This window comes from Lissotriton vulgaris, chromosome 2_1 (assembly GCF_964263255.1).
Source record: "Lissotriton vulgaris chromosome 2_1, aLisVul1.2, whole genome shotgun sequence".
Taxonomy (NCBI): Eukaryota; Metazoa; Chordata; class Amphibia; order Caudata; family Salamandridae; genus Lissotriton; species Lissotriton vulgaris.
This window is the reverse complement of record NC_141687.1, coordinates 536,399,453-536,413,629: the sequence shown is the minus strand read 5'-3', so window position 1 is coordinate 536,413,629 and position 14,177 is coordinate 536,399,453. Positions and strand designations below refer to the sequence as shown.

At 45.5% G+C, this 14,177-nt stretch overlaps 1 protein-coding gene across 1 annotated transcript in view; it reads right to left on the bottom strand.

Moving 5' to 3' along the window:
- Positions 1-14,177, bottom strand: part of NME9 (NME/NM23 family member 9) — a 703,404-nt gene that overhangs the window by 398,376 nt on the left and 290,851 nt on the right. The window contains exon 7 of the mRNA XM_086955486.1: positions 13,082-13,198. Within this exon, the coding sequence (XP_086811612.1) occupies positions 13,082-13,198 (117 nt within the window). The remainder of the gene's footprint in view (positions 1-13,081; positions 13,199-14,177) is intronic.

Here is a 14,177-nt window from a genome sequence, read left to right as displayed (position 1 = left end):
AGCCCGACATACTGTTCCTGACCGAAACCTGGTTCTGTGATTCTTCTCTACCCTCACTCTTGGCTGCTCTTCCCCCTCCCTACGTGGCTTTACGCGCCGACCGCCCAGCGGGTAGGACAGGTGGTGGCGTGGCTCTAATTGCTCGGTCTGAATATAATTTCCAACTTCTTCCTTCCCCCCTCATCACCCCCACTGAACACCTCGTAGTTCGCTCTCTTTCTTTTTCTCCTCCGATTACCTGTCTCTTAATGTATCGCCCGCCCTAGCCTTCGCCTTTGTTCCTGCCAGCATTTCAGGACCTACTGGCCACCTTGGCGGTCAACTACGCCTCTGTTCTAGTGCTAGGTGATTTTAATTACTGGCCCTCGGACCCCTTTGTGTGCACTTCATCTAAACAGTTCACTGAATCTCTCCAATCCTTGAATTTTGTCACTCACATATCTGTTCCTACACATTCACATGGCCATATATTAGACCAGGTCTGGTCTCTCAACCTTTCTGTTTCCCCCATGTCTGTATCTCCTTGTTACTGGTCAGACCATGCCCTTATCTCCTTCTCCCTTCTTCTCAACTCTGTCACTAAGGTTCCGCACGCCAAAAACACCTGGGCGCGGAATTGGAATCGAGTTGATCTCCCTTCACTGACTTCCCTGCTCCTGAACTCCTCCCCTAACCTGACAGGTCTATCTTCTACCTCACAAGCCACCGTTATCAACACCTGGCTTGCTGGAGGCTGCGATTTGGTAGCCCCACTACGTCGTATTTCAACTCGACGACTCAAGGAATCAAATAGGTGGTTTAGCGAAGACCTGAAGGTACAAAAGCTGGCCGTGCGGCAGGCTGAGAGGCAGTGGAGAAGGGATTATTGCCCTTCATTAAAAAAACACTATTCCTCACTATTAAGTGAGTACAAAAAAGCCATTTTAGTTGCCAAAACTGCTTATTTTTCCACAAAAATTCTGACAGCAGAGAACAAATCTAGGGAGATTTTTACAATAGTCAATGATCTAGCCTATTCTGATAGGGCTTCACCCCAACCCCCTCCCACCCAGCCCCTGTGTGACTCATTAAACTCTTATTTTCTGGAAAAAATTGCAATTATTAAGGCAAATATCCTTCCCCCCTCCTCTACTTTTGTTGATCCTTCTCCCCCTATTGTCCAGTGTTGTCTTACTTCAATTCCTCCCCTCACCGAAGAAGTATTCCTAGAGATACTCCCTGAGGTTAAATCAGGCTCCCCGGCAGACATCTGCCTGGCACGAATTCTCCAACAGATTTATTCTGTTTGCCCCCAGCCCCCGATTACTTTCCTTAACAGTTCCCTTGCCCAGGGAGTTGTGATCCCCGCACTCAAATCAGCTACAATAGCGCCTATTTTGAAGAAGTCCGGCTCTGACCCGTCTACCCCAGCCAACTATCGCCCCATTTCTCTACTGCCCTACTTGGGCAAGGTGCTTGAGCTCCATGTCACTTCGGTACTCAGCGCCCATGTAGAAGCAAATGGTGGCCTGGCGTCTCGTCAGGCCGGCTTCCGCCCTAGGCACTCCACCGAATCTGTCGTGGTGTCGGTCCTGGACAACCTCAGGGATGGCATGGACCAAAACAAACATCAGGCTCTGGTGCTCCTCGATCTCTCCGCCGCTTTTGACACGGTGGACCATACCATCTTGCTTTCACGTGTCAAGGCGGCGGGAATCGAGGGCTCAGCCCTGGTCTGGCTAAAGTCCTTTCTGAGGGACCGCACCCAGGCGGTTCGGCTGGGGGATTTCACGACTACCCCACTTCAAGTCACTAGCGGTGTTCCCCAGGGCTCTGCACTTTCTCCCTTACTGTTTAACCTATATATCTTTCCTTTAATCTTTGCACTCCAGCAGCTGGAGGTCACCGTATATAATTATGCGGATGACCTCCAGCTCATCTTCAGTCTCTCTCCTTCTTCCCACTCTGTCTCTAATTTCCAGTCTATCATGATTTTCATCAGGGACTGGATGAACCACAACCATCTGAAGTTGAACCCGGACAAAAACGAGTTGGTTCTCACAGGTGGTTCTTCCAGTCCCTGGAACTCTCTATTCTGGCCCTCTTCCTTTGGCCCCCCCCACTCCTTCTTCCACAGTTAAAACCCTGGGCGTCAAAATGAATAACCAACTCACCTTACATTCACAAATCAGCTCTGTTGTTTCCTCCTGTTTTCTCACTCTTCGTACTATTCGCACTGTTTCCCGTTTTTTTTCCCCCCTGGCACTTAAACTGATCATGTCCGCTCTGGTGATTTCCCGGCTGGATTACGCCAATGCCCTGTACAATGGCATCCCAGCGTACAGCCTGCGGAAGCTCCAGATGGTTCAGAACCAAGCGGCTCGATTGGTGTATGGTCTCTCGCGCTCTCATCATTCAACACCCCTCCTAAAGGAGCTCCACTGGCTTCCTGTCAGGGAACGTTCCCTCTTTAAAATCGGTTGTATGGTTTTTCAGGCCCGCCAGGGTTCTGCCCCCGCTTTTATTTCTTCCCTGATCAGTGAATATGTCCCTGCCAGAGAGCTGCGCTCATCGTCCAAATCTCTTCTGCAAATCCCACGTTACAAACGTAAAAAGTGGGGAGGGGCCAACTTTTCAACTTTGGCTCCTACTTTTTGGAATTTCCTCCCCGACCACTTACGATTTGCCTCGCATTACTCCTCCTTCCGCAAAGACCTTAAAACTTTTTTGTTTAAACAGGCCTTTTCTTTGTAAAGTTGTCCTATTATCTATCTCACTAAGCCAGCTATTCACGGCCCCGCTCTGCTAAACCTTGTCTCCATAGCGCCAAGAAACCGCAGGGTGTACGTAGCGCTTTACAAATATTTTAAATTCAAATTCAAATTCAAGGGCATACCCATTTTCTACGAGATTGAGGACCCAAAGATCTGATGTAACCGATTCCCAATCTCGTAGAAAGTGGGTAAGCCGGCCCCCCACTGTGCCTACATGATCCTGAATGGCGGATCTAGGGCTGCTTTTCTGTGGATGGGGGGTTGGAGGAGGTGGAGGAGGAATTGGGTCGACGCCCTCGAGGACGTGCTCTCTGCTTTCCCCTGTATGATCTATACAAGGTATTCTGCTGCTGCTGCTGTTGTTGCTGCTGCTGACCTTGTCTATATGAACGAAAAGAAGAGCGGCCAAACCCTCTACATTTCCTGGTCGTAGAACCTCTGATCTGAAGGCCAAGAGATCTAGCCGTTGCCCTGCTGTCCTTGAATCTCTCCAAGGCCGCATCTGCTTTCCTTCCGAAGAGCCCCTCACCATCGAAAGGCAAATTCAAATTCAAATTCAAATTTTTTATTATGTATTGGCTCTCAATGAGGGCCACATAAAATAACACATACAATATACATCACATAAAAAATCAACAAAATTACATCTTACAGTCTAAAAAAAGCAATGTAGAGCACACAATCATTAGTCTCGCAGTCCTCAGCCAATTTCGTGCAATATTAATAAATATCTAAAAAACATTTAAAAAAGTTAAAAATCCTGTAGCAAAATATTTCATTGGGTGGGCTATAAAGTGCATGGAGGAAAGTATATACATCTAAAATTCCTAACTGTAGACAAATTGGTTTTAGCCATTTGAGGCGAAAAGGGCGCAATACCTTACATACAAACAAAACATGATTGCGATTCTGTACATCTTTTTGGCATAAATTACATACAGGAGACACACCGTGCCATTTTGCATAAAGAGAATTTAACGGAAGCAGATCTTGTCTCAATAAGAACCATAACCTTCTGATTCTATGAGGGATGTTCCAGGTGAGATATTGTTGGGGCTGTTTAAACAAGTATGTTTTTAACAAAGGTTGTCTATCTTTTTTCTTTGTTTGGGCTATCCAATCTAGTTTATAACATAGTTCCCAGGATGCATTTTTTAATTTCGTCTTGAGTTCAACAGGATCTAATAAGAACAACATGTTTGCATCCAACTCTAGTAGACCAACAGCCAATCTAAAGTTTTTAACTAATAGAGAGAAGCCATTGAGATCCCCCAGCAATTCTCTTTTAATCACTTCTCTCAGGGAACCATTTTTTCCTCTAACCAGACAGGCTACCCATCTTACAAGGGCAATCAGCCCCTGCACCCAACCACTTCTCAAACCAAATTCTAGCCTGCATGAGCTGTCGGAGCAGGCTGTATTTAGGGATGATATTTTCCTTAAGATCTTTCCTTCTACTTTCGACACAAATCCCCAATGTTTGATATCCACTAACTCAATCCCATAAAGGAGAGTGGCAGGTATCTTGGCTTTAAACACATCAAGGAACAATTTAAAGTGTCTTTTCCCTGTAGCATTATACATGGAGCACAATCCCGTCCCATGTGACAACGCTTTACGAGAGTTGTGCTCTATATGGGCAGTATCACTTATGTTTGCTGTAATTATTTTCCCTAAAAAGGTGTAAGTTTTAACTACCTCTAATTTCTGTCCTCCCAAAATCCAGTTGTAATTTGCAGACCTGCATTTTTTCTTACCGAAAATACACATAATCTTGCTTTTAGTAGCATTGATCTTCATAAAGTGTTTATCTGCAAAGAGTGATAAAGCATGCAGGCGATTTGCCAGGCCTTTCGGAGTTAAATCAAGCACAAGTATGTCGTCTGCATACATTAAAACAGATATCGGTACTCCCCCAATTTTTGGGGCTATTCCTCCACTAGATGTTACTTGGGACGGTAGGTCAGCTGTATATAGGGAGAACAGAATAGGAGCTAGTATACATCCTTGCTTTAATCCATTCTGGGAAGGGATTAATTGGGAAAGCCCCCTTTCCCCACCCAGCAAAAGTTTGCACCATGTGTTGGTGTGAAGGGATTTTACCAATTCTAACAAGTATGCTGGCATACCCATTGTGGCAAGTTTTTCCCATAGCGTTGACCGATCTACCTTGTCAAACGCAGTTGAAAAATCAATAAATGCCACATATATTCCGCCTCTTCTAACTCGAACATATTTATCTACAAGTACCTGTACAGCTGTTAAATTATCAAGGGTTCCATGCTCTTTACGAAAGCCTGTTTGCTGCATAGGTAAAATATCATTTATGTCTATCCATTTCATAATTAGTAATAGCACACATTTAGCAAATATTTTTCCTATTGAATCTAAAAGTGCAATTAAGCGATAATTCTTAGGGTTATCCCGTTCACCCTTTTTAAATAGAGGAATCAGAATACTACCCCTCCAAGAATTGGGGACTGATTTAGTAATAAAACAACTCCGAAACAATGGGAGTAATATCTTACTCCATAGAATAACATCCTGCTTAATCATAGTCATGGGCAATTCGTCCGGGCCCATAGCCCCTGAACAGCGCATACTTCTTATCACAGCTGCTATAGATTCTTCAGTGGGAAGATCTATATAATCATCTTTATTCAGGATAGGTACCAAAATGTTATCTTCCACTCTATTGGAAGCGTAAAGATTAGAGATAAATGTCTTCCATACTTCCTCTGCTATAGTAACTGGTGTCGGAGTAGTTCTTGTTCCACATCCTTTTCCTATTACAGACCAGAAGTCTCTAGAATTATTATGGACAGATGCCTCTCTTAAACGTATCCATAATTTATCTTCTTTTTCTTTCTTTAATTTATTTTTCAATCTATTCCTCCTTCTTTTGAGTAGGGCTAAATTTCGCTCGTTTTCTCCAGTTCTATTTAGGTAATTTTGCCTAACGAGTTTATTTACTTCTTTATTTAAGGTTAGCAATAGAGGCGGAGGGCGTGGTGGGTTTTTGGGGTTGCAGTTTGACTTTGCCATCCTTCTTAGTTTCAGTGATAATAATTCAAACTGAAGGAATTCTGAACCTTGCCAATCCTCCAGTTCCAATATGGTTTGGGCCAAGATACTTTGAACATTCTTTAGGGATCTAGAGTCCCAAAAGCATCTGCCTCCATTACACTTAATATTAAACCCTGTGTTACTCAAAGACCAGGATTCAGTCGCCAAGGGTTGGAGGGAAATTGTTAAATTAATAATTTTATGATCGCTCAGTGTAGAATTTGAGATCACAATATCCTGAATAAATGAGTACGTTTCATAGTCTGTGATTATGTAATCTAAAATAGATTCACCTTTGTAAGACCCATGTGTGAACTTAGCTGGGACATCAGAGGGCATTCTGCCATTAACTATGAGACCCTCTACCAGGCTTAATTCCTCTAATAACATCTTTCCTCTTTTGTTGGTTTTTATTTTATTGGGAAAAAGAGATTGAGGAATGTTATACGCTTCTTCCTTTGTCTTATTTCTAAATAGTTCTAGGCTTATGTTAGAGACCTTACAATTCAGGTCACCCATAAGGAGAATATATGGAGGGGCAGGCCCCTCTATCAGCTGTTTTATATATGAGAACATTCGCTGTAAAACAGTGCTAAATTTTTGTTCTGGGGGTATATATGCATTAATAATCACCAAAGAGCTTCGAGGACTCTTTAAAGCTAGGTTGTTAATGGATATTACTTGAAAAAGCTTACTAGTATCAACATGGTGAGAGAATTGCCATTGGAAAGCATTAGATAAAAAACAGACAATTCCCCCTTTTGCATGACCTCTATGGGATGGCGTAGCTGGGGCCTCAAAAACAAAATAATCTTTCCCCCCATATTGTATATCTTTACACCATGTTTCTTGGATACACAATATGTCAGCATTTAATGAAAGGAGATAGTTCAATTTCTCGGGGGAATTGTATAAACCTGCAGCATTCCAGGAGATGATATTAAGATGTCTGTTAAAGATGCTGAAATAAGCATTTACTCATCGAGGTATTACTCGATAATGCTCCAGGTAGCCAATTCCATTTCTGGGGGTCATGACATTGGGATGAATTCACGTTCTCATTACGTGTTTGAATCTTAGACACCATACGCTTTCCCCTTGATACACAGATTTTTAAATCATTATTATTAGTACTCAAGTCATGTTGATTAATACCCGAGGTAATTGGTCCTTCTCTGTTACAAATACTAGTAAATGGTAATACATCTATACCTCGACATTGAAAGGCTTCTGCTTGTTGTAAAACAATGTTGGAGATTATTTTTGAGCAGAATCTAACCCTTGCTCGTTGACCATTCTCACAATTTATAATTGAAACCAGATCTATGTCACTTGACTGAATTAGTTTTAAGCTTTCAATATCTTTGAGACAGTTAAGCAACCATGACCTGTTTAGAGTTAGGTCAAAATCAAACAATGGAAAAAAGTCCAATGTCAATGTATCCATCCATACTGAAGCAGCTTTTTGTTGCACATTCTTTGGTTCTGGTGGTGCTTCTGAAGGCAATTGAAAAATAGGTGCAGATGGGTTAAGTGACCTTATTACCGTGGTTTCCTTACTTATTTTTTCTTGTAATGGAACACGAGGTTCTGTCTCATTAATCTCTGAACTTGGTCTTCTTCCTTCTATTTTGTTGGCAGCTGGAGTGTCTTTCACAGACAAGGTGGGGGCACATACCTCTGCCACTATCATATTGGTATTTACTACGTAGTGTTCTGAGATTTCTAGGTCCTCCAAAGCTTCATTTACATGTTGTTGGAATATAACTTGCCTTTGGCGTCTTCTTGAATACTTGCGTACTGGCTTCCTGTTCTTTCCTTTATATTTTTTGCATTTACCCTTTTTCATACCCTTAGTGTCATGACTAAAGATAGGGAATAACGCATTTCCTGTGGTTTGATTGATCACTAAAGAACCATTTTCCTCCTTTATTTGACTCTTTGATGTTGTATCAGATGTGAGGCGTGAGCTTTCATCCATCACTATAGAGTCTCTTTGTTTCTCATTCAACTTTATTTTAGTGGATGGTATTAAAGTTTCGACCTGCTCATGCACTTCTACCTGGAGCTTTGGTCCACCCACAGTGTTTGCGCTTAACAGGTTATCGCCTACCGCAAGTATTTGGTTCGCAGGGGTTGTTATTAACATATTATCGTCTTCCACAAAATTAGGCTTTAATGGAGTAATAGACATAGCTTTTCCATTCTCCGTATACTTGGTCATTAGAACCTTCAAAATCTCAGTTACTGAGTCCATAATACAGTCCGTACTCACAGCAAATCTTCCTAGTAACAGTAATATGGAGGATAGAAGGTCCTCAAGCGCTATTAAGGAGTCTGAGATAGGTTTTTCATTTCTTGGGAATTCGGTCTCTACATAAGCACGAATCCCTGATAGATTAAGATTTGGAGATTTCGTCTCATTTTGTAAAGAGGGAGTATCATTTTGTACAATGGATGGAGTACTACTAAATAATGTTAGTCCAGGAGGATGGGTTTTATTGGGAGTTTTATTCAATTCAGATTGATTCCCCTGTCTCTCATCCATGTATCGACCACAAAGTTCTAAGTCAATACTGGACAACATAGATAATTCCACTGCATCCTGTTCCATCTGTCCCACCTTCTTATTTATTTGAATTACTTCTTGCTTTGGTGATTTCAACTTAGAGAGATCACTATCGGTAGAGGGTGGGATGATACTTGTCTCCTTAGAAGTTGGAGGAAACCTTGGGAATGATTCTTGCGACAGGTCAGAGTCTAAAGGAATGACTATATGTGGAAGCAGCCCCTCATCCTTTGGGGAAGTATCCATTTCCTTTTTAGCCGAATTTTCCCAAATTTCCAATAATTGCCTTTGGCCCTTTAGCAGCAAGCTGTTAGCGTATTTGTTTTGCAATGGGTTCAATCTTATTGATGTATTTGGCCGTCCTTCGAATGTTCTTCCAGAACGTAATTTCCTAAGTGACATAGTGCTCTTTGCAGCTACCAATTAATCGATTTCAGGTTAGACTCAAATTTGTAAATAAAATAGGATTAAACTTAAAAAATTAGAGATGGATTGACTTAAGCCAAATTAAAATCTGTGCACGTGTTTAGGCTAAATGTGCCAGGACCAATGGGTGAATGTTCACAATGCCAAAAATCCGTCAACTATATAGATTGAAGGTGTATTTGGATTAGAAACTGAGTGTAAGAGATTGGGCCCAGCCCAGCCTACCTCGGCCTCTGAGGACCTCAGAGGGCCCGCCCTTTGCCCGGGCTTAGCCCCGGGCGCTCCCGCGCGCTCCCGCGACGCTGAGGTGAGTCACTCTTATGCGCCGCCTGGCGCGCAGTCTGCCCCGTCTTCCGCTGCGGGGCAGGTCGGGAAATGTAGTCCTGTGGCCCCCTCCGCTCCACTACCGCTTCGAGATGGAAAGTGCGGCGGCGGGAAGGGTGCCGAGACCAACGGACTCCGGACTTCCTACAGAGTCCTGTGCAGCGTTTGCGAGGTAGGCTCTCGCGTTCCGCGTCCTTAGCGGGGGCTCAGGGATCCAAACAATCAGTAAAGCGACACCCGCTCCACCGGGCTGAGTCGCTCTTATGCGCCGCCTGGCGCGAAGTCTGCCCCGTCTTCCGCTGCGGGGCAGGTCGGGAAATGTAGTCCTGTGGCCCCCTCCGCTCCACTACCGCTTCGAGATGGAAAGTGCGGCGGCGGGAAGGGTGCCGAGACCAACGGACTCCGGACTTCCTACAGAGTCCTGTGCAGCGTTTGCGAGGTAGGCTCTCGCGTTCCGCGTCCTTAGCGGGGGCTCAGGGATCCAAACAATCAGTAAAGCGACACCCGCTCCACCGGGCTGAGTCGCTCTTATGCGCCGCCTGGCGCGAAGTCTGCCCCGTCTTCCGCTGCGGGGCAGGTCGGGAAATGTAGTCCTGTGGCCCCCTCCGCTCCACTACCGCTTCGAGATGGAAAGTGCGGCGGCGGGAAGGGTGCCGAGACCAACGGACTCCGGACTTCCTACAGAGTCCTGTGCAGCGTTTGCGAGGTAGGCTCTCGCGTTCCGCGTCCTTAGCGGGGGCTCAGGGATCCAAACAATCAGTAAAGCGACACCCGCTCCACCGGGCTGAGTCGCTCTTATGCGCCGCCTGGCGCGAAGTCTGCCCCGTCTTCCGCTGCGGGGCAGGTCGGGAAATGTAGTCCTGTGGCCCCCTCCGCTCCACTACCGCTTCGAGATGGAAAGTGCGGCGGCGGGAAGGGTGCCGAGACCAACGGACTCCGGACTTCCTACAGAGTCCTGTGCAGCGTTTGCGAGGTAGGCTCTCGCGTTCCGCGTCCTTAGCGGGGGCTCAGGGATCCAAACAATCAGTAAAGCGACACCCGCTCCACCGGGCTGAGTCGCTCTTATGCGCCGCCTGGCGCGAAGTCTGCCCCGTCTTCCGCTGCGGGGCAGGTCGGGAAATGTAGTCCTGTGGCCCCCTCCGCTCCACTACCGCTTCGAGATGGAAAGTGCGGCGGCGGGAAGGGTGCCGAGACCAACGGACTCCGGACTTCCTACAGAGTCCTGTGCAGCGTTTGCGAGGTAGGCTCTCGCGTTCCGCGTCCTTAGCGGGGGCTCAGGGATCCAAACAATCAGTAAAGCGACAAGGCAAATCCAATAAAGCAGGCTGCACATCAGCTGAAAAATCAGATGACTTCAACCAGGCTGAACGCCTCGTGGCAACCGCTGTGCCCATGATCCTTGCCACAGAATCCGTAGTATCAAGCCCGCTTTGGATGACTTGACGGGCAGCCGCTTGAGAGTCAGACAAGGCTTCCTCAAAGTCTTTTCTGCTATCCTCAGGAACCTTAGGGATTAATGAACGCATAGAGTCCATAAGAGCATGAATATATCTTCCCATAAGGCAAGTGGCATTAGAAGATTTCAGTGCCATACTAGCCGAAGAAAAAGTATTTTTTGCAATTTGGTCCTGTTTCTTGGCCTCTTTGTCGCCAGGCACCTGCGGAAAAGCCCCAACCGACTTTTTAGAACATGCGGCCTGAATCACCAAACTCTCAGGAGACGGGTGTGATGACAAGAATGCAGGGTCCTCAGGAGCCACCCTATATCTCCTAGCCACACTTTTCGAAACTGCAGGAGCAGAAAAAGGCTTTTTCCATACCTCCATAATGGGATCCTTTAAGGCATCATTAAATGGTAGTAAAGGCTCCACTGCTGAATTTGGAGAATGAAGAACCTCAGTCAGTAAATTTGACTTAAATTCGACAGTAGGCAAAGACAAACCCAAAAGTCCAGCTGCCTTCTTCATGACTACATGATATGGTTGAACATCCCTGGAGGGTGCATCAGATCCCGAAGGCAAAGACCATTCCGGGGAGAATTCGAGACCACTTGCCTCTGCCAGGTCGTCAAAACAACCCCCATCCAGCTCACCTTCCTCCATGTCAGAAGAAGACTCATCAATCCTCTGTTCATGAAGCAGACGTTGAGCCTCTCTTCGAGACCTGAATTTAACTCGAAGTGCAGCCGAATCCAACGCCGAATCCGATGGCGCCGGAGCCGACTTTGGAACCGAATCCGAGGGCTTGGAAGGAGGTTCCATAGACTTGCTTGGAGCCGATGACGTCGGAGCCGGAGTCATCGACTTCGGGCGGGCCGGCGTCGATACCGGCGTCGACCCTGGTGGAGCTTGGTACTGCCACAGCGGAGTCGGGGTTGGCATATACGGCATGAATGGTGCCGGAGCATATGAGTGAGGAACACCCAAATTAAAGGCCATAGGACCCATGGGACCCGAAGGTGCACCAGAGGGGTACCATGATCTCGAGAAAACACCATACATCGCGTTTAAAAATGCAGAAGGGTCCTGACCTGGTGTCGGGAATGGTGGATGCTCAGGATGACCTCGAGGTAGGTTTGAATCTGTTTCCTTAACAGGATTCGAAGACTCTCCCTCAACAGGAACTCCATCGGCGTCAACCGGAGCCGGAGATTGAGACGGAGACGGAGCCGGAGTCGGATCCGGAACCGGAGTCGGAGAATGGACCACTGACTCCGAAGGCGAAGCCTCACCTTTTTGATCCGACACTTGTAGAGGAATCACTTTCGACTTCATCCTCCTGGGAGATTTCGATCTTGAATCAGACTTATCCCCTGAATGATGACGGGATTCATGCTTCCTTTTCTTATGCTTCTTTCGAGAACCGGAAGCGTGATCAGATGAAGACTCCGAGGCCGACGCCTCACGAGACCACGACCTGGACCTCAACTTCGATCTCCTCGAGTGCTTCGAAGATTTTCTAACCTTACTCGCCTTAAGCTTGGCCACAAGAAGCTTTGATTCCCTCTCTCGAAGAGCCTTCGGATTCATCTTCTGGCACGATGAACACCCTTCAACGTCGTGATCCGAACTCAAACACCATATGCAGTCTTGGTGAGGGTCCGTAACGACATCATCTTCCCACATTCTCTACAAGGCTTAAACCCTGTCTTCTTTGTCGACATGACAACCGAGCAAAAAGGTCAGAGAATGGAGAATCGTAGGAAACAAAGTATTAAAGATACTAGAAGCTACAGAGTAACCCGAAACCGTTAGCGTCGACGACGCGGAAAAAAGGGAACTGATGTCATCACGCCGGCGTGGGCCTATTGTAGGCGTCGGTGACGTCAGCGGAGTCGCGAGCGATGTCGTGTCTCTATGACGTCCGAGTCCACGTCGGCGCGAGGCTACAAAAGAATTTCCGATGGATATTCACAAGGTGAGGAATCCACACGGCAGATGTATCTATCAGAATAGGTTGATGCATGTGGCTGTAAGTTTATACGTTTTTATTAAGAAATGCCTAGTTTTAGCTTTAGGGGTCAAATGCAAAAACTCAAAATTAGATAATAATTTGAAGGCAATGTCACTTTAACCACTGCCTTGTTGGCCAAAGCCAGATATTCTTCAAAGATGCTGAAAATCACCATCATGTTTCACCATTTGGGGCTCATCCGTTTGGTACACTCAGCCAAAGTGTCTTAACTCTTCGTAAGTTATGATTTTTTTTTAACAAATGTGCAGTGATGTTCATCAGAAAGGAAAACAGGCCCAGGGGCACGCACAGACGGCATCCGATGGCAGAAATCACACTCAACCTCAGAAAAACAACTTCTGGACTGTTGATTTCCGTCTCGATGAAACCTCACTTGTTACCTCCTGCTTAAGTGCAATTACTCCTCCAACACAGGAATCAATGTAAAAGTGCTTGCATTACGACGGCTCTGTCCAGGAAAACACCTTACCACTTTGCGTTCAGCGCTTTGATCTAAAACTTTCTTCTCTGCTGTCAATTGCTCTACAATTGTTCTCTGTAACAAAGGGGCGACTGCTCCTCTCACCACAGCCACCAGATCCCCTCCCTGTGAAGAACAATGATTACATGAAGTATGAGGACAGTTTCAAAACGCCCTCTACGTACTTTCTTCTTACATTTTCACATTTGCTATGATATATAACGCACAAATCAGCTCCAAACCTTGTAACAGGCAAAACCCTACCACCATGCATCAATTATTCTAAAGCTCTTTTGTAATATATTTGTTACATATACTCACTTCCCCATGCTCATACCAACCCTGCGCTTGAACGAGTTTGTACGAGTAGTTAGGTTATAATGTACTCAATGTATATGGCTCTGTACAGAACACCCATATTTCGTGACGTCTTCTTTTCTCTTGACTGTATCGTTCTGCTTCTGGCAATTTCTCTAATTCTTTCACCCGTTCTTCAGTTTATTTGGTTTCCAGCTCTTTGTGAACACACATTGACTAAGTAGCAATGATTTTGGCCAGAGGGCATTTGGCGTTAGTTGACGGCCACTGATCAAGACAGCTATCACATTCTTTTTAAATTCCAGACTTCTACTTACGCAGGTCATCCATATAATTAGATTTATAATTTGTCCACATTTTATCAGCAGGCGACTGACAAAACATCGATCATGTCTAGCACTTGTCAGAGACACTTGTCAGAGATTAAATATTGTATGTCAAACTCATCAGGTGCCCATGCATTCAATGTCAAAAAATCTACAAGCTGGCCCGAGGAGAGTCACGAGTGTCTGATTAATAATTTTTTTTACAAAAAGGCGTATGATGAGTGCATGTGACAAAATAAATGTTCTTTGGGGACAATTAATCTACTTTTACCTTTCTTGCAGTTTTTCGTGGAAGAGTAAAACCTGTGGAACGTTTCCAACAGAGCCCCCGTTACTCCAGCACCAGTCTCAGAGGGTTAGCGCGCACATGATTAGCGTCAGTACGCACACGATTTGCGTCATTAGCGACTGCAATTTTATGGCAGGACCGGAGGCTCAGATTATGCTTTGAACCACCCTCC